Source organism: Phyllobates terribilis, unplaced genomic scaffold, assembly GCF_046119375.1.
Source record: "Phyllobates terribilis strain yellow unplaced genomic scaffold, ASM4611937v1 Scaffold_1__5_contigs__length_1240528914, whole genome shotgun sequence".
NCBI classification, from domain to species: Eukaryota; Metazoa; Chordata; class Amphibia; order Anura; family Dendrobatidae; genus Phyllobates; species Phyllobates terribilis.
The window spans coordinates 619,520,181-619,540,807 of NW_027362761.1; the positions used below are offsets into that span (position 1 = coordinate 619,520,181).

General features: G+C 47.5%; 1 protein-coding gene across 1 annotated transcript in view; it reads right to left on the reverse strand.

Annotated features, from left to right (window-relative positions):
* LOC141154154 (uncharacterized) overlaps nucleotides 1–20,212 on the reverse strand; it is a 155,648-nt gene extending 135,436 nt beyond the window's left edge. Inside the window, exons 1-3 of the mRNA XM_073639700.1 lie at nucleotides 20,111–20,212; nucleotides 19,759–20,038; nucleotides 19,600–19,668 (exon numbers count right to left, since the gene is read on the reverse strand). Of these exons, the coding sequence (XP_073495801.1) occupies nucleotides 19,600–19,668; nucleotides 19,759–20,038; nucleotides 20,111–20,212 (451 nt within the window). The remainder of the gene's footprint in view (nucleotides 1–19,599; nucleotides 19,669–19,758; nucleotides 20,039–20,110) is intronic.
* Nucleotides 20,213–20,627: the final 415 nt, after the last annotated feature.

Here is a 20,627-nt window from a genome sequence, read left to right on the forward strand (position 1 = left end):
AGTGAGTATCTGTAGCCCTATATACAGCACAGTGAGTATCTGTAGCTCTATATACAGGCACAGTGAGTATCTGTAGCTCTATATACAGCACAGTGAGTATCTGTAGCTCTATATACAGCACAGTGAGTATCTGTAGCTCTATATACAGGCACAGTGAGTATCTGTAGCTCTATATACAGCACAGTGAGTATCTGTAGCTCTATATACAGCACAGTGAGTATCTGTAGCCCTATATACAGCACAGTGAGTATCTGTAGCTCTATATACAGGCACAGTGAGTATCTGTAGCTCTATATACAGCACAGTGAGTATCTGTAGCTCTATATACAGCACAGTGAGTGTCTGTAGCTCTATATACAGCACAGTGAGTATCTGTAGCTCTATATACAGCACAGTGAGTATCTGTAGCCCTATATACAGCACAGTGAGTATCTGTAGCTCTATATACAGGCACAGTGAGTATCTGTAGCTCTATATACAGCACAGTGAGTATCTATAGTCCTATATACAGGCACAGTGAGTATCTGTAGCTCTATATACAGGCACAGTGAGTATCTGTAACCCTATATACAGCACAGTGAGTATCTGTAGCTCTGTATACAGCACAGTGAGTATCTGTAGCTCTATATACAGCACAGTGAGTATCTGTAGCTCTATATACAGGCACAGTGAGTATCTGTAGCCCTATATACAGCACAGTGAGTATCTGTAGACCTATATACAGCACAGTGACTATCTGTAGCTCTATATACAGCACAGTGAGTATCTGTAGCCCTATATACAGCACAGTGAGTATCTGTAGCTCTATATACAGCACAGTGAGTATCTGTAGCTCTATATACAGCACAGTGACTATCTGTAGCTCTATATACAGCACAGTGAGTATCTGTAGCCCTATATACAGCACAGTGAGTATCTGTAGCTCTATATACAGCACAGTGAGTATCTGTAGCTCTATATACAGCACAGTGAGTATCTGTAGTCCTATATACAGCACAGTGAGTATCTGTAGCTCTATATACAGGCACAGTGAGTATCTGTAGCTCTATATACAGGCACAGTGAGTATCTGTAGCCCTATATACAGCACAGTGAGTATCTGTAGCTCTATATACAGCACAGTGAGTATCTGTAGCTCTATATACAGCACAGTGAGTATCTGTAGCTCTATATACAGGCACAGTGAGTATCTGTAGCTCTATATACAGCACAGTGAGTATCTGTAGCCCTATATACAGGCACATTGAGTATCTGTAGCTCTATATACAGCACAGTGAGTATCTGTAGCTCTATATACAGCACAGTGAGTATCTGTAACTCTATATACAGCACAGTGAGTATCTGTAGCTCTATATACAGCACAGTGAGTATCTGTAGCTCTATATACAGCACAGTGAGTATCTGTAGCTCTATATACAGCACAGTGAGTATCTGTAGCTCTATATACAGGCACAGTGAGTATCTGTAGCTCTATATACAGCACAGTGAGTATCTGTAGCCCTATATACAGCACAGTGAGTATCTGTAGCTCTATATACAGCACAGTGAGTATCTGTAGCTCTATATACAGGCACAGTGAGTATCTGTAGCTCTATATACAGGCACAGTGAGTATCTGTAACTCTATATACAGGCACAGTGAGTATCTGTAGCTCTATATACAGGCACAGTGAGTATCTGACGCGCCCCTGGGCCTGTGTCGCGCTGCGTTGCGCACGCGGGAGCTTACCCGGAGCCGGATCTGTTTAGGGTTGTAGTCTCGTGGCGGTGACCCGGTCCGTGCCCAGGGAGTCAAACTGGACGGCAGTCTGTTAGCGGTAGAAAATGGTTGATGACTACGCCACCCGTTGAATGCAGCCAGGGGGCTGCTGCTGCAGGGCAGACCGCTGAGGCCGGTGGAAGGATGGTGCAGCGTGATAGTATAACCCCCAACGGGAGGGGTATGGCCTCAGGGCAGCCGACGTGGATGATGGGGGTAGCAGGAACCACTCAGAGACGGTATGGTAGCGTTCAGGGTCTTTACTGGTAACAACGATAGACCCTCCCGGAGTACTTGCTAGCGAACGGGGCCTGGTCAGTCCTTGAGCAGATGGGATCTCCCCTGGCCAGGCGTAGTTGTAGGCCTCCCAAGCTGACTGTACTCTTCTGGCTACCTTGCTAGAAGCTGATGTAAGTAGCCCACGTCCCTGAGTGTACCGTGTGGTGCTCACCCGTATGGCCGGTGACTCGGGGCCTTCGGGCTTCTGGGCCAGGGGACCTGAAATCCCCTGCCTGACGGATTCTGCTGCTGGGTAGAAGTTAGTCCCCACAGCCTCGGACTCCGGGTCCGGTAAAGAATCTTCTTAGTCAGGGCGAGCTCTTTAGCTGCCAGCCCCTGACTCCTTGTGACTCTGCTGCTTCCTATGCTGCTCTTGTCTCTACTCTTCCTGGACTCACTAACTCTGCCTCAGCCCCGGGTTTATACAGGGGAAGTTCTTCCCCTCCCAAGGCTGGGCAGGAGGTGTGGCATGCACAGGATCCCTGACCAAAGGACCTCCCACCTGCTCTCAGACGTAATATCTCTATCACTGTGACAACCAGACCCCTGGGGTGTCACACTCCCCCCTAGTGAAAATTTAGTACTCCGGGACTAAACACTTTTTAGAAAATATAACAATGTATATCAAAGAAACAATAAAATACAATAAGGAAACACAATAAGATGGTCACGGATGTCCGCAACCGGGTGCAGTCTTTGAAGAAAAGCAAAGGTGTCCATTTCACCAACACAGGGAGACGTAACCAGGTAGGGGTCTGTCCTACCCCGAGTCCTTAACAGTCTCTAGTCCATCCTGGGTTACGCTCCAACTATATACAAAGGATTCCCGGCAAATCCACCGAAGACTCCTAAAACAACTAGAAACACAAAATACACACAAGCAACAATAAACAGGTAAACATTGTAAAACAACTTAAACATTTAGATCCTCCAACGTGCCGGGTAACTGGCCTCTAGTGGCCCTAGTGGACCTACGGAGCTGACTGTCTGGCCCTGAACTACAGGGTGTAGGAGCTGTCAAGGGTAAACTGGGCAGCTGTCTACCGGCTCTTTGTCTCACTAGGGGTACGGCAGGCTCACTATAAGCAGAGGGTGGATTCTCCTGTTCCGCTTGGGTGGAGTCTTCTGCCTCCTGGACCCGGCTGCTCTTCCAGCTCTACCCGTTGCTCCGTAGGTTCTTGGGATGATGGTTGGAGGAAGGTGAGTACGGGTACCACAACTGCACCATTGACTTGAGTCCAAGACCGAGGGAAGTCCCCGAGCACGGTACTAACCATATCTTCCCTTTCTTCCACGGGTCGATGGTCTTCCTGTTCCTCCTCAGGGTTCCTCAGTTGTTCGGGGCACTTCTTCAGGTGGTCCCGGGATACAATGGCTGTGGTTTCCCCTCCGTCTTTACTGATGGTACAGACCTTCGAGTTCTCGTGGCTTGAGGGCAGTACGGTGTACGGGTCCTTCTCCCACTGGTCGTCCAACCTTGTGGAGCCGTCTCTTCCTCTTCAAGACCTGCTCTCCGGGTACCAGGGGAACAGCGGGAGCATACTGGTTGTAAGTCTTCTCTTGTCTTTCCCTAGCCTGACAGAGACTTCGCTCCACGCTCTCCTGTACTTTCCGGTACTGCTGCTGCCTCTCTGTGTCCCAGTCTGTTTCTGGTGAAGTGTCCTCGGGCGTCAGGACTCCCATTTCCAGGTCAACAGGTAACTTACCAGGTCTTGCCCTCATTAGGTAAGCCGGGGTACAGTTGGTGGAACCTACCGGGATGTGGTTGTATAGGTCCACCAGATCGGGCAACTTCTCAGGCCACAGACTGCGTTCTTCCAGGGGCAACGTTTTTAGAAGATCCATTACCACCTGGTTCATTTTCTCACAAAGTCCATTAGTTTGCGGATGGTAGGGTGTCGTCCTTATCTTCCGGCAGCCATACAGATTGCAGAATTCCTGGAAGACCTCCGCTTCAAAGGCAGGTCCCTGGTCCGTCAGCACTTGGTCCGGGTACCCGTGTGGACGGCAAAAGTGCTGCTGGAAGGCTCTAGCTGCTGTTCGAGCCGTTAAGTCCTTGACGGGGACGACAACCAGAACCGGGAGTAATGATCCACGATGGTTAACGCGTAGACGTAGCCACTTCTGCTGGGGGTCAGTTTTACATGATCCAAGGCTACCAGTTCCAACGGTTGCCGGGTGACGATGGACTGCAGGGGAGTCTTCTGGCTGGCCCGGTCCTTCCTTCTCAGATTGCACGGGCCACAGTCTCTGCACCACTTCTCGATGGTTCCCCTCATGCCTACCCAGTGGAACCGCTCGCGCAGCAGGAACTCCAGCTTTTTCCACCCGAAGTGTCCAGCTCCGTCGTGGTATGCCTCCATCACCATGGCTGCGTCTCTTCGTGGCACCACTACTTGCCAGAGTAGTTCATGCGTCCTGGAGTTAACCATTCTGCGGCACAACTTCCCCTTGTAAAGGAACAGTCGACTCTTCTCTGCCCATAGTTGTTTGGCTTCCTCTGGAGCGTCTGATTCCAGGCTAGCCTCCGGGCGAGTCAGCATCTCCTTCACCAGTCGGACGGCAGGGTCGCTGTCTTGCGTTTCCGCCCAGTTGTAGTGAGGTAAGGGGTTCAACGTAGCAGCCTGCTTACTCCTTACCCGGTGGGATACTGGATAGTCCCATGACGGTGGAACGCAGGGAGTTCAACTTCTTCCAGTCCCTCCGGATCTTCTCCTCCGTCCGGCAGGTTGGGCATCCTGGATAGGGCGTCCGCGTTGGTATTGGAGCGCCCTGCCCGGTATTTAATTGTGAACTCGTAGTTGGACAGACGGGCCATCCACCTCTGCTCCAGGGCACCGAGTCTTGCCGTGTCCAGGTGTGTCAGCGGGTTGTTATCCGTGTATACGGTGAACCGGGAAGAAGCGAGGTAATGCTTAAAGCGCTCGGTGACTGCCCATACCACGGCCAGGAACTCTAGCTTAAATGAGCTATAATTCTCGGGATTCCTTTCGGTGGGTCGCAGTTTTCGGCTGGCATAGGCGATTACTCGCTCTTTCCCCTGCTGAATCTGGGACAGTACGGCTCCTAGCCCGACGTTACTGGCGTCGGTGTAGAGGATGAAGGGCTGGCTATAGTCCGGATACGCCAAGATTTCATCCCCCGTGAGGGCCATCTTCAGCTGGCGGAAGGACTCTTCCTCTAGCTCTTCCCATTTGAAGGGCGGCTTCTGGTTCTTGGCCTTCCGGGACTGGCCTATCAGGAGGTCCTGCATAGGCGCCGCCTTTTTGGTGAAACTGGGAATAAACCTTCGGTAGTAGCCTACCAACCCTAGGAACTGCCGCACTTCTTTTACGCTGGAAGGGCTTGGCCATCCTTTGATTGCGGTGATCTTATCGGGGTCGGGAGCCACTCCGTCAGCGCTCACCACGTGTCCCAGGTATTGCACCTTTGGTTTCAGGAGGTGACACTTGGAGGGTTTCACCTTTAGGCCGTAACTCGCCAGAGCTTCGAACACCTCCGCCAGGTGTTTCAGGTGGTCCTCATAAGTTTTGGAGTATACGATGACATCGTCCAGGTACAACAGGACCGTCTCGAAGTTTCTGTGGCCCAGACAGCACTCCATTAATCGTTGGAAGGTTCCTGGGGCGTTGCAGAGTCCGAACGGCATGCAGGTGAACTCGCTAAGTCCCATCGGGGTGGTGAATGCGGTCTTCTCCCGGTCCGCCTCTGCTACAGGAACCTGCCAGTACCCGCTAGTGAGATCCAAGGTAGAGAAGAAGTTAGCAGATCTTAAAGCAGCCAATGACTCCTCTATCCTTGGTAAGGGGTACGCATCCTTGTGTGTGATACGGTTGATTTTCCGGTAATCTACACACATCCTCATGGTGTTGTCTTTCTTTTTGACTAAAACTAGTGGGGCTGCCCAGGGGCTACAGCTATCCCGGATTACCCCAGCCTCCTTCATGTCTCTAAGCATCCCCTTGGCGTGTTGGTAATGTGCAGGGGGTACGGGTCGATACCTCTCTTTTATGGGAGGATGATCTCCCGTGGGGATGCGGTGTTCTACCCCCTTGACTCGCCCGAAGTCTAACGGGTGTTTACTAAACACTCTCTCATACTCTTGAACCACCCGATAGACTCCTTGTTTCTGGTGTGAGGGAGTGGAGTCAGTACCCAGATGTAGTTGCTGACACCAGTCCTCCATGTCTTTCTTAGAGCCGTTACCTTCCTCCGGGTGAGATGGAGGCAAGGGTTCCACAGATTGTATAGAATTTTGATTAGTGGTATATAATTTGGCTAGCGTGGCATACCGGGGCAGGTACACTTCCCTCTCCCCGATATTTATTATGCGAACGGGCACCCTCCCATGGCGTACATTGACCACCCCCCGTGCTGTCAAAATGGTGGGCCTACTGTCTGAGTAAACTGGTTCTACCATTGCCTGGTAATCTCTACCTCTCAGACCAATAGCTGCCCGGCACCAAATCATCATTTCACTTTTTGGGGGCATGGCAATAGGAAAAGGGTCACACATTCTTACGCTACCAATCTCACCGCCGGAGAGTTCCACTTGTTGCCGTTGCATCAGTGCCCGGATCTCTTTCTGGAGCACCCGCTGTTCGCCGGAGCTGGCATTCTTGGCAACCTGCTGTAAAAGGAAAATCACCTCTGCAAGACAATTTTCAATTACATTAGTTCCTAGAGTTATTTTTGGGTGACTCTCATGTTTGTCAATATCTACAATGATCAGTCCCTGTGCGGCCAGTTCGACTCTACCAATTTTGATGGTCACCTCTTTAAATCCGATCTGTGGCACGGGCTGACCATTGCTGGCGATGATACTCAAGTCGTCGTCAGGGTAGCGGGTAATATCCGAGTCATTCCAGTACTGCTTGAAGAGCACGTACGGGATGGTGGTGACCTGTGACCCGGTGTCCAGTAGGGCACTCATGGGAATGCCATCCAGTACCACAGGCAAGACTGGACGTCCTCCCACATATCTGTCGCGCCAGTTTGATGGGCCTGGTGATCTTTTTCCTGGGGGTTGGCCCTCTACCCCAGGTTGTGCCCGTTTAAAGAACAGTACCTTTCCATATGTCCGGGTTGATTGCAGCGGCGGCAGATGGGTCGTCCGTCCTCGCTGTATCGGTCACTGGGTCTTCCTCTGGCCGGTGGGGTCCTCCTTGGTCGACGCCACGGGATGTCCTCCGGTCCGGATGCCAGCTGGATCTTCCCTGGAGTGGAAACCTGTAAAGACTGCACAGTTCGGGTTAGCGCAGCAACGCTTTTAGCTAGCTCTTGGACCTGATGGTGTAGGTCTGGAGCCGGGTCATTGTCCAAAGCCTGCGCATCAGCTCCCACAGGCCCTGCTGACAAGGGCGCCGCCTCCTGGTAGTAAGTGGTAGTGGGGCGTCTGTGGGTCACAACGCCACCTGGTGCCGGTTCTCGGAGCACCCGGATGGCTCTGTCCTTGAACTGTGCAAATTCTAGATGAGGGTCCTGTAAGGCCATTGCCCGCAACTGGGTGCGGTGGGCATTGCAATATAAACCCTCTATAAATTGTTCGGTCAACAGCCTGTCCTCGTTTCCCACTCCATTAGGGTCGGTCTGCTTAATGGCCCTCAGGGCCTCTTGTAGGTTGAGTGCATAGTCCCTTATACTCTCATGCGCTCGCTGCTTGCACCCGTAGAATCTAAGTTTAATCTCGGCTGAGGTGCGGGTATCAAAGGTGTCCTTCAGCCGGGTTAGTATCCCTGCGACAGTCTTCCTCCCAGGTGGCCAGGATTTTACTTCCCTTTTGGCTGCCCCAGTTAGTTGGGCCACCAGGATGCTCACTTTTTGCTCTTCTGTGAGGGGGTACACCTGGAAGAGGCTATCCAGCTTTTCTCTAAAGTCATGCAGGGTATGTGACTCCCCTGAGTACTGGGGCAGCCAAGCTGCTCCCGGGATATAGGGCATGGTGAAGGGCATAACTGCAACAGCGGTAGCGCTGGCGGGGGTTGAGGCAGTGGAGCTCTCCTCCGTATCCGACATCTTCCTCCCCCCTAGTGGACCGTGGCCTACCTTGCGATGATCCTGTTCCGTAGGCCGCGGCTCCGCAGTGGATCGTCAGGGTTGAGGACCTTCCGTCGCGCTCCTGTGACGTCGGCGTCTGCTGGGCTCCTTCCAGGACCTTACGCAACATCCGGACGTGAGGCGGGGCTTCAGTTCTCGCGCGCTTTCGGAGTCCACGCCCCTCTTCTTCCCGCGCGGCGTCCTCAAGATGGCGTCCAATGGCGGGAAAACTCCACGGATGGCGGGAAGAAGGCTGAAGATGGCGCCGGATGGCGGGAAACTTCACCGATGGCGGGAAGAAGGCTGAAGATGGCGCCGGATGGCGGGAATCTTCACCGATGGCGGGAATCTTCACCACTGGTAAGTTTGAACAGTCTTTGCTTTTCAGGCACGCAGTACCCGGTGGTTGCGGGCACGTGATCCTGCCGACTACGCCAAAGTTGACGCGCCCCTGGGCCTGTGTCGCGCTGCGTTGCGCACGCGGGAGCTTACCCGGAGCCGGATCTGTTTAGGGTTGTAGTCTCGTGGCGGTGACCCGGTCCGTGCCCAGGGAGTCAAACTGGACGGCAGTCTGTTAGCGGTAGAAAATGGTTGATGACTACGCCACCCGTTGAATGCAGCCAGGGGGCTGCTGCTGCAGGGCAGACCGCTGAGGCCGGTGGAAGGATGGTGCAGCGTGATAGTATAACCCCCAACGGGAGGGGTATGGCCTCAGGGCAGCCGACGTGGATGATGGGGGTAGCAGGAACCACTCAGAGACGGTATGGTAGCGTTCAGGGTCTTTACTGGTAACAACGATAGACCCTCCCGGAGTACTTGCTAGCGAACGGGGCCTGGTCAGTCCTTGAGCAGATGGGATCTCCCCTGGCCAGGCGTAGTTGTAGGCCTCCCAAGCTGACTGTACTCTTCTGGCTACCTTGCTAGAAGCTGATGTAAGTAGCCCACGTCCCTGAGTGTACCGTGTGGTGCTCACCCGTATGGCCGGTGACTCGGGGCCTTCGGGCTTCTGGGCCAGGGGACCTGAAATCCCCTGCCTGACGGATTCTGCTGCTGGGTAGAAGTTAGTCCCCACAGCCTCGGACTCCGGGTCCGGTAAAGAATCTTCTTAGTCAGGGCGAGCTCTTTAGCTGCCAGCCCCTGACTCCTTGTGACTCTGCTGCTTCCTATGCTGCTCTTGTCTCTACTCTTCCTGGACTCACTAACTCTGCCTCAGCCCCGGGTTTATACAGGGGAAGTTCTTCCCCTCCCAAGGCTGGGCAGGAGGTGTGGCATGCACAGGATCCCTGACCAAAGGACCTCCCACCTGCTCTCAGACGTAATATCTCTATCACTGTGACAACCAGACCCCTGGGGTGTCACATATCTGTAGCTCTATATACAGGCACAGTGAGTATCTGTAGCCCTATATACAGCACAGTGAGTATCTGTAGCTCTATATACAGGCACAGTGAGTATCTGTAGCTCTATATACAGCACAGTGAGTATCTGTAGCTCTATATACAGCACAGTGAGTATCTGTAGCTCTATATACAGGCACAGTGAGTATCTGTAGCTCTATATACAGCACAGTGAGTATCTGTAGCTCTATATACAGCACAGTGAGTATCTGTAGCTCTATATACAGCACAGTGAGTATCTGTAGCTCTATATACAGCACAGTGAGTATCTGTAGCTCTATATACAGGCACAGTGAGTATCTGTAGCTCTATATACAGCACAGTGAGTATCTGTAGCCCTATATACAGCACAGTGAGTATCTGTAGCCCTATATACAGCACAGTGAGTATCTGTAGCTCTATATACAGGCACAGTGAGTATCTGTAGCTCTATATACAGCACATTGAGTATCTGTAGCTCTATATACAGCACAGTGAGTGTCTGTAGCTCTATATACAGCACAGTGAGTATCTGTAGCTCTATATACAGCACAGTGAGTATCTGTAGTCCTATATACAGCACAGTGAGTGTCTGTAGCTCTATATACAGGCACAGTGAGTATCTGTAGCTCTATATACAGGCACAGTGAGTATCTGTAGCTCTATATACAGCACAGTGAGTATCTGTAGTCCTATATACAGCACAGTGAGTATCTGTAGCTCTATATACAGCACAGTGAGTATCTGTAGCTCTATATACAGGCACAGTGAGTATCTGTAGCTCTATATACAGGCACAGTGAGTATCTGTAGCTCTATATACAGCACAGTGAGTATCTGTAGCTCTATATACAGCACAGTGAGTGTCTGTAGCTCTATATACAGCACAGTGAGTATCTGTAGCTCTATATACAGCACAGTGAGTATCTGTAGTCCTATATACAGCACAGTGAGTGTCTGTAGCTCTATATACAGGCACAGTGAGTATCTGTAGCTCTATATACAGCACAGTGAGTATCTGTAGCTCTATATACAGCACAGTGAGTATCTGTAACCCTATATACAGCACAGTGAGTATCTGTAGCTCTATATACAGGCACAGTGAGTATCTGTAGCTCTATATACAGCACAGTGAGTGTCTGTAGCTCTATATACAGCACAGTGAGTATCTGTAGTCCTATATACAGCACAGTGAGTGTCTGTAGCTCTATATACAGGCACAGTGAGTATCTGTAGCTCTATATACAGCACAGTGAGTATCTGTAGCCCTATATACAGGCACAGTGAGTATCTGTAGCTCTATATACAGCACAGTGAGTATCTGTAGCTCTATATACAGCACAGTGAGTATCTGTAGTCCTATATACAGCACAGTGAGTGTCTGTAGCTCTATATACAGGCACAGTGAGTATCTGTAGCTCTATATACAGCACAGTGAGTATCTGTAGCTCTATATACAGCACAGTGAGTATCTGTAGCTCTATATACAGCACAGTGAGTATCTGTAGCCCTATATACAGCACAGTGAGTATCTGTAGCTCTATATACAGGCACAGTGAGTATCTGTAGCTCTATATACAGCACAGTGAGTATCTGTAGCTCTATATACAGCACAGTGAGTATCTGTAGCTCTATATACAGGCACAGTGAGTATCTGTAGCTCTATATACAGCACAGTGAGTATCTGTAGCTCTATATACAGGCACAGTGAGTATCTGTAGCTCTATATACAGGCACAGTGAGTATCTGTAGCCCTATATACAGCACAGTGAGTATCTGTAGCTCTATATACAGCACAGTGAGTATCTGTAGCTCTATATACAGCACAGTGAGTATCTGTAGCTCTATATACAGCACAGTGAGTATCTGTAGTCCTATATACAGCACAGTGAGTATCTGTAGCTCTATATACAGCACAGTGAGTATCTGTAGCTCTATATACAGCACAGTGAGTATCTGTAGCTCTATATACAGCACAGTGAGTATCTGTAGCCCTATATACAGCACAGTGAGTATCTGTAGCCCTATATACAGCACAGTGAGTATCTGTAGCTCTATATACAGGCACAGTGAGTATCTGTAGCTCTATATACAGCACAGTGAGTATCTGTAGCTCTATATACAGCACAGTGAGTATCTGTAGCTCTATATACAGGCACAGTGAGTATCTGTAGCTCTATATACAGGCACAGTGAGTATCTGTAGTTCTATATACAGGCACAGTGAGTATCTGTAGCTCTATATACAGGCCCACTGACTGATTACAAGATTGTAGACACCTGTGATGCTAATTAGTGGACACAACTTTATTTAACATGTCCCTTTTGTCACATTATTTTCAGGGGTACCATCATTTCTGTCCGGGCCGATTTCATGAGCTTAATTTTTTTTTTAAATTCTGTGGAAGCAGAAAAGCAATGTCTGACTTTCATTTGTTCATTTTCATAGATTTTTAATTTATTATTACTTTTGTCAGATTCAAGTTATTTCTGTGACCATTGTGGGTTTTTCTTTCATTAAACGAGGGGTACCAACAATTCTGACCACGTGTGTATATAGTATATACAGAACTCCTGTGTATGTCACTGGTAATCACTATATTATGTATACACTATATACAGAGCTTCTGTGTATAATGTCACTTGTGACCACTGTATTACCTGTGCACTATATACAGAGCTCCAGTGTATAATGTCACTGGTGATCACTGTATTACCTGTACATTGACACTATATACAGAGCTCCTGTGTATAATGTCACTGGTGATCCCTGTATTACCTGTACACTATACACTATATACAGAGCTCCTGTGTATAATGTCACTGGTGACCACTGTATTACCTGTACACTATATACAGATCTCCTGTGTATAATGTCACTGGTGACCACTGTATTATCTGTACACTATATACAGAGCTCCTGTGTATAATGTCACTGGTGACCACTGTATTACCTGTGCAATATATACAGAGCTCCTGTGTATAATGTCACTGGTGACCACTGTATTACCTGTACACTATATACAGAGCTCCTGTGTATAATGTCACTGGTGACCACTGTATTATCTGTACACTATATACAGAGCTCCTGTGTATAATGTCACTGGTGACCACTGTATTACCTGTGCACTATACACTATGTACAGAACTCCTGTGTATAATGTCACTGGTGACGACTGTATTACCTGTACACTATATACAGAGCTCCTGTGTATAATGTCACTGGTGACCACTGTAATACCTGTACACTAAATACAGAGCTCCAGTGTATAATGTCACTGGTGATCACTGTATTACCTGTACACTGACACTCTATACAGAGCTCCTGTGTATAATGTCACTGGTGAACCCTGTATTACCTGTACACTGACACTATATACTGAGCTCCTGTGTATAATGTCACTGGTGACCACTGTATTATCTGTACACTATATACAGAGCTCCTGTGTATAATGTCACTGGTGACCACTGTATTACCTGTGCACTATACACTATGTACAGAGCTCCTGTGTATAATGTCACTGGTGACCACTGTATTACCTGTACACTATATACAGAGCTCCTGTGTATAATGTCACTGGTGACCACTGTAATACCTGTACACTAAATACAGAGCTCCAGTGTATAATGTCACTGGTGATCACTGTATTACCTGTACACTGACACTCTATACAGAGCTCCTGTGTATAATGTCACTGGTGAACCCTGTATTACCTGTACACTGACACTATATACTGAGCTCCAGTGTATAATGTCACTGGTGGTCACTGCATTACCTGTACACTGTACACTATATACAGAGCTCCTGTGTATAATGTCACTGGTGATCCCTGTATTACCTGTACACTGACACTATATACAGAGCTCCTGTGTATAATGTCACTGGTGATCCCTGTATTACCTGTACACTGACACTATATACAGAGCTCCTGTGTATAATGTCACTGGTGACCACTGTATTACCTGTACACTATATACAGAGCTCCTGTGTATAATGTCACTGGTGACCACTGTAATACCTGTACACTAAATACAGAGCTCCAGTGTATAATGTCACTGGTGATCACTGTATTACCTGTACACTGACACTCTATACAGAGCTCCTGTGTATAATGTCACTGGTGAACCCTGTATTACCTGTACACTGACACTATATACTGAGCTCCAGTGTATAATGTCACTGGTGGTCACTGTATTACCTGTACACTGTACACTATATACAGAGCTCCTGTGTATAATGTCACTGGTGATCCCTGTATTACCTGTACACTGACACTATATACAGAGCTCCTGTGTATAATGTCACTGGTGATCCCTGTATTACCTGTACACTGACACTATATACAGAGCTCCTGTGTATAATGTCACTGGTGAACCCTGTATTACCTGTACACTGACACTATATACTGAGCTCCAGTGTATAATGTCACTGGTGGTCACTGCATTACCTGTACACTGTACACTATATACAGAGCTCCTGTGTATAATGTCACTGGTGATCCCTGTATTACCTGTACACTGACACTATATACAGAGCTCCTGTGTATAATGTCACTGGTGACCACTGTATTACCTGTACACTATATACAGAGCTCCTGTGTATAATGTCACTGGTGACCACTGTAATACCTGTACACTAAATACAGAGCTCCAGTGTATAATGTCACTGGTGATCACTGTATTACCTGTACACTGACACTCTATACAGAGCTCCTGTGTATAATGTCACTGGTGAACCCTGTATTACCTGTACACTGACACTATATACTGAGCTCCAGTGTATAATGTCACTGGTGGTCACTGTATTACCTGTACACTGTACACTATATACAGAGCTCCTGTGTATAATGTCACTGGTGATCCCTGTATTACCTGTACACTGACACTATATACAGAGCTCCTGTGTATAATGTCACTGGTGATCCCTGTATTACCTGTACACTGACACTATATACAGAGCTCCTGTGTATAATGTCACTGGTGGTAATAACAGTGTTGTTAGTATTGTGGTTTGTATTCATGATCAGTATTGTAGTATTTGGTCACTTTGGGGTGGTAATATGTGGTCTGGTCATGGTGTGGCCGTATTTGTTCCTTGTATGTAGTATTATTCGGTCACTATGTGGTGGTAATATGTGATCTAGTCATGGTGTGGCGATATTTGTCTCTTTTGTATGTGGTATTATTGGTGTTGATATAGTGGACTGTGTTGTGTATGGCAGTCATTTTGTTCTTGCTGATATTAACTAGGAAAAGATTTTTTTCCATTAGGCCACAGCCCCACCATCAGTATTCGGTCAGTATTTTTTCTCAGGAGTAGCTGCCAAAACCAGGAGTGGGTGATAAATACAGAATTGGTGACTTGTTTCTATTATACCTTTTCTCTGATTGTTCCTCACCTGGTTTTGGCTCCCACTCCTGAGAACAAATACTGACCAAATACTGATAGTGGGGCCGCAGCCTTAGAGATTAAATACTTGGACCAGAGCGGCAGAGATGCACTTACAGGGGTTCTCCGGTGAAAACAAGTAATCACCTCTCCACAGGATCAGTGATGATATTGATTGGTGGGGGTCTGACTGCTGGGACACAATCGGCAGAATGTGGAGCTTTTCTCCCCATTAGACTGGAGCGGCATGTGAGATGCGACCACTCATCCAGTCATTCCCTCAGTGACTGTGAGCGCTGCTCTTTTTTGGAAGCCCCAAAGAGAATGAATAGAGCTGCGGTCAGACGTCCCACCTGCCGCTGCATTTTAAAATGGGGATAAGTGTCCTGTCAGGGATGAAACTTCCCCATTCTTCTGATAGGCGCGTTTTCCAATGTTCGGACCCAAACGATCAATAAGTGATCACCGATCCTGTGGATCCCATGGATCGGTGATAACTTGTTTTAACCAAAGAAGCCCTTTAATGCAAACTACCGTAATTGTACATCCCAGTTATAGTGGTGCACAGTAGATGTGCAGGAGCCGCCAGTCAATGCTCCACTATAACAGGGAGAGCGGATAACAGATATTTGCATATGGCTGTAGGTGGGCCCCTAGAGTCAGTTCTCCCTGTGGGCCCCAGACACCCCAGTCCGACCCTGTGTAGATAATAAGGGAATGAACACATATCCCATATAAACAGGTGTATATTATATTCCCTGTGCTTGATAGGGGGGAATGAACATGGAATATATGTAGATAATAGGGGAATGAACACATATCCCATATAAACAGGTATATATTATATTCTCTGTGCTTGATAGGGGGGAATGAACATGAAATATACGTAGATAATAGGGGAATGAACACATATCCCATATAAACAGGTGTATATTATATTCCCTGTGCTTGATAGGGGGGAATGAACATGGAATATATGTAGATAATAGGGGAATGAACACATATCCCATATAAACAGGTGTATATTATATTCCCTGTGCTTGATAGGGGGGAATGAACATGAAATATATGTAGATAATAGGGGAATGAACACATATTCCATATAAACAGGTGTATATTATATTCTCTGTGCTTGATAGGGGGGAATGAACATGGAATATATGTAGATAATAGGGGAATGAACACATATCCCATATAAACAGGTATATATTATATTCTCTGTGCTTGATAGGGGGGAATGAACATGAAATATACGTAGATAATAGGGGAATGAACACATATCCCATATAAACAGGTGTATATTATATTCTCTGTGCTTGATAGGGGGGAATGAACATGAAATATACGTAGATAATAGGGGAATGAACACATATCCCATATAAACAGGTGTATATTATATTCTCTGTGCTTGATAGGGGGGAATGAACATGGAATATATGTAGATAATAGGGGAATGAACACATATCCCATATAAACAGGTATATATTATATTCCCTGTGCTTGATAGGGGGGAATGAACATGAAATATACGTAGATAATAGGGGAATGAACACATATCCCATATAAACAGGTGTATATTATATTCTCTGTGCTTGATAGGGGGGAATGAACATGAAATATACGTAGATAATAGGGGAATGAACACATATCCCATATAAACAGGTGTATATTATATTCTCTGTGCTTGATAGGGGGGAATGAACATGGAATATATGTAGATAATAGGGGAATGAACACATATCCCATATAAACAGGTATATATTATATTCTCTGTGCTTGATAGGGGGGAATGAACATGAAATATACGTAGATAATAGGGGAATGAACACATATCCCATATAAACAGGTGTATATTATATTCCCTGTGCTTCATAGGGGGGAATGAACATGAAATATATGTAGATAATAGGGGAATGAACACATATCCCATATAAACAGGTGTATATTATATTCCCTGTGCTTGATAGGTGGAGAATGAACATGGAATATATGTAGATAATAGGGGAATGAACACATATCCCATATAAACAGGTATATATTATATTCCCTGTGCTTGATAGGGGGGAGGGGGGAATGAACATGGAATATATGTAGATAATAAGGGAATGAACACATATCCCATATAAACAGGTATATATTATATTCTCTGTGCTTGATAGGGGGGAATGAACATGAAATATATGTAGATAATAGGGGAATGAACACATATCCCATATAAACAGGTATATATTATATTCCCTGTGCTTGATAGGTGGGGAATGAACATGGAATATATGTAGATAATAGGGGAATGAACACATATCCCATATAAACAGGTGTATATTATATTCCCTGTGCTTGATAGCTGGGGAATGAACATGAATATATGTACATGTCATGGTTGTCAGGGATTCGCGCACAAGATCCCAATTACGCACTACCTAGATATCAGGAAGCGAGCAGTGAGCGTATGGCGCACACACCTCCGGATTCCAACGCATGGAATATGTGTATATGCCCCCGTACAATCACTGCCAGCTTTACAATAGTCCAATTAAAGTTATTCGCTGCCACCACTGATCAGTTTCAAAATATAATACAGGCCTGATCAGACGCCTGCTTTCTGGTAGCGTATGGCTTCAGGGAAGGAACGATTACAGAGCAAAAGAAACATGACTATTAAATTTTATATTTAATCCAACATGGGGGGCAGCGTTTATAAAAAAAATATACAAAGATTTTACAAAGGGGGACAATACAATGCAGAGTATACAGTTACACAAAATAAGAGGGATTAATAAAAGACTTACTAGACAAATCACAGAGACGATTCAGTTTAGCTGGAGGGGAGGCGCTCCAATTATTTTTGCCGTTATCAAACGTGACCCCTGCTTATAGAATATATACGTCCCGGCATGAGTATAGATCATTCTTCAGCTGGATCTTTTATGCCGAAGGGGGGAACTGCCCACACACTGCCCTGTGATGGGTTGGTTTCCGCCCTTCATGGTTTTATTAAAATCTCTAATTTGTTCAATAACTTCTCACTGATTGATCGCAAAAGTTCCAAGTGACACCATATTTTTTATTGCGAATTTACCTTTCTGTCCGTTATTTTGGTACTTTTGCACCACAGCTCACAGATCCGGAAAAATGTGCATATTGTTAATTGGCTAACCCCGCCGCTAAAAATATGTTTCGCATCACAATTAGAGTCATAGAAACTCCGATATTCCATATTTCATTTCGGTGCCGGCGAGACTGCAGATTGAACATATGTGCAAATGGGGATGCCCTGGGGTGAGATTGAATTCCTTTGAAGCTAGGAGCTGTATCCTCTTTACCCAGGTGTCTATTCATCACAGGCTTCTGCTACTAGGAACTACATTCGCATGTGAATTAGAATAGACAATTGAGTTTGCCACCTCTCCTGTACACTGCTAATTTGCATAGAAGCAAACGGTTATAGCTCTTGCTCATTTAACAAATAGTATAGGGGTGGGTTCATGAGTGGTTTGAAGGAAGAGAGAGATAATAATAATAATTAATATTTTCTATGACATCTCCCCCTCTTTTGAGGTAACGTAGGGGCCAATTTTACAGATCGTCCCTTAAACTTACCTCCTCGGCGTCCCCTGGACAGGACAGCCCATCTGTGTTGCCATGTTCACTACCCTTCTTCTGCTGAAAGGTAAAATCATACTGCTGTAGAGCCAGGCCCCACCGCAGTAGTTTACCATTTCCACTGGACACCCGGTGCAGCCAGCTGAGGGGGTTGTGGTCATTCACTATAGTGAACTTGCGCCCGTATAGATAGGGCTGCAGCTTAAGTAGGGCACACACTATAGGGAAGCACTCCTTCTCCACATTGGCCTATGCCACTTCCCGGGGTAACAGCTTGCGGCTGAGGAACATCACCGGATGCTCTTCACCCTGCCTGTTTACCTGGTTTAGCACAGCACCCAGGCCAAAAGCACTGGCATCCGTTTGGACTACAAACCGCCAGACGAAGTTCGGGGCCTGCATAAATGGAGATCTGGCCAGGGCAGCTTTCAGCGCCGTGAAGGACCGCTCACAGTCAAATGTCCAGTTGACTGTCAGCGGTAGCTTCTTTTTCGTGAGGTCCGTCAGAGGCTTAGCAAGGGCACTATAGTTGGGAACAAACTTCTTTTAGTACCCTGCCATACCCAAGAAGGACATCACCTGTTTCTTGGTTTCCGGGGAAGGCCAGGAGATGATAGCATCAACCTTCCTTGGCTCTGGCTACAGAGTTCCGCCACCCACTCAGTGTCCGAGGTACTTCACCTCCGTCATGCCTACCTGACACTTTGCATGCTTTATAGTCAACCCAGCGCACTGGACCCGCCTAAGCACCTGCTCCAGGTGCGCCAGGTGTTCCTCCCAGGTGGGACTGAAGACAGCAATGTCGTCCATTTAAGCCACAGCAAACCCCTCCAGTCCCTCGAGCAACTGGTTGACTTATCGCTGGAAAGTGGCCGGTGCATTCCTCATGCCAAAGGGCATGATGAGGGATTCATACAGCCCAAACGATGTAATGAAGGCAGACCTCTCCTGGGCCTTCTTGGACATAGGAATCTGACAGTGCCTCGACTCAGATCCATAATTGTCAAGTACTGGACCCCTGCTAAGCGATCCAGCAGCTCATCGATGCGTGGCATTGGGTACGCATCGGGAGCTGTGATGGCATTTAGCTTCCTGTAGTCCACGCAGACCGGGTAGTCCGGTACTTTTTCGGGACCAGGACTACAGGCGAGGCCCACCCACTTTTTGAACTTTGGATCACCCCCAGGCACAATATCTCATCTATCTCCACCTTCATGTCTTTCTGCACCTCTAGAGAGACACGTTAAGTGGATTGACGGACTAGGGGGTGACTCTCTGTGTCTACCGGTTGGACAGCTAGCTGAGTCCTCCCTGTAACACCTGTGAGGAGGGTCAGGTAAGGCCGGAACACCTCCCGAAGCTGGGACTTCTGGTCCGTGGATAGCTGCGGGTTGAATGCCGCATCCTCAATAGACCCTCCGTCCCGGGCTGCGGCCAATAAGTCCACCAGGAATTCTGTCTCGCCTTCTTCGGGGACGCTGCACACAGGAAGGGCACAGGCTTCCCTGTCATGATGAGCTTTCATCATGTTGACATGGAAGACCTTCTGCCTCTTCCTGGCATGGTCAATGGTGACCACATAGTTTGCATCATTGAGGCACTGGCATATGGGTTATGGGCCTTCCCAGGCTGCCTGAAGCTTGTTCTGGGTCATTGGGACTAGGACACACACCTTCTGACCCACTTTGTACACCCGCTCCCGGGCGTTCCGGTCGTACCACAGCTTCTGGCTGGCCTGGGCCTGCACCATATTCTCATGCACCAGCTGCGTCATTGCGGGCATTTTGTCACGGAGCCGCATGACATACTCTATGACGGACACTTCAGGTGAGTTCAGTTCCCCTTCCTAGGATTCTCTTACCAGACCAAGGGGTCCCAGACTCGTCTGCCATACAGGAGCTTAAAGGGGGAGAACCCCGTTGAGGCCTGTGGTGCCTCTGTAAGCAAAGAGCAGGTGTGGGAGGTACCTCCCCCAGTCGCGCCCATGGGACTCAATCAGCATATTAAGCATCTGCTTAAGGGTACCATTGAATCGTTCACACAATCGATTGGTCTGTGGGTGATACGAACTTGATACCCTGGTCCGTAAGCATCTCCCTGGGAAATCCTACTCTCGAAAAAATGGTCAGAAGGGCATCTGCCAACTAATGGAGGACTGAGCTACTGCCTCCGGGTACCGGGTAGCATAG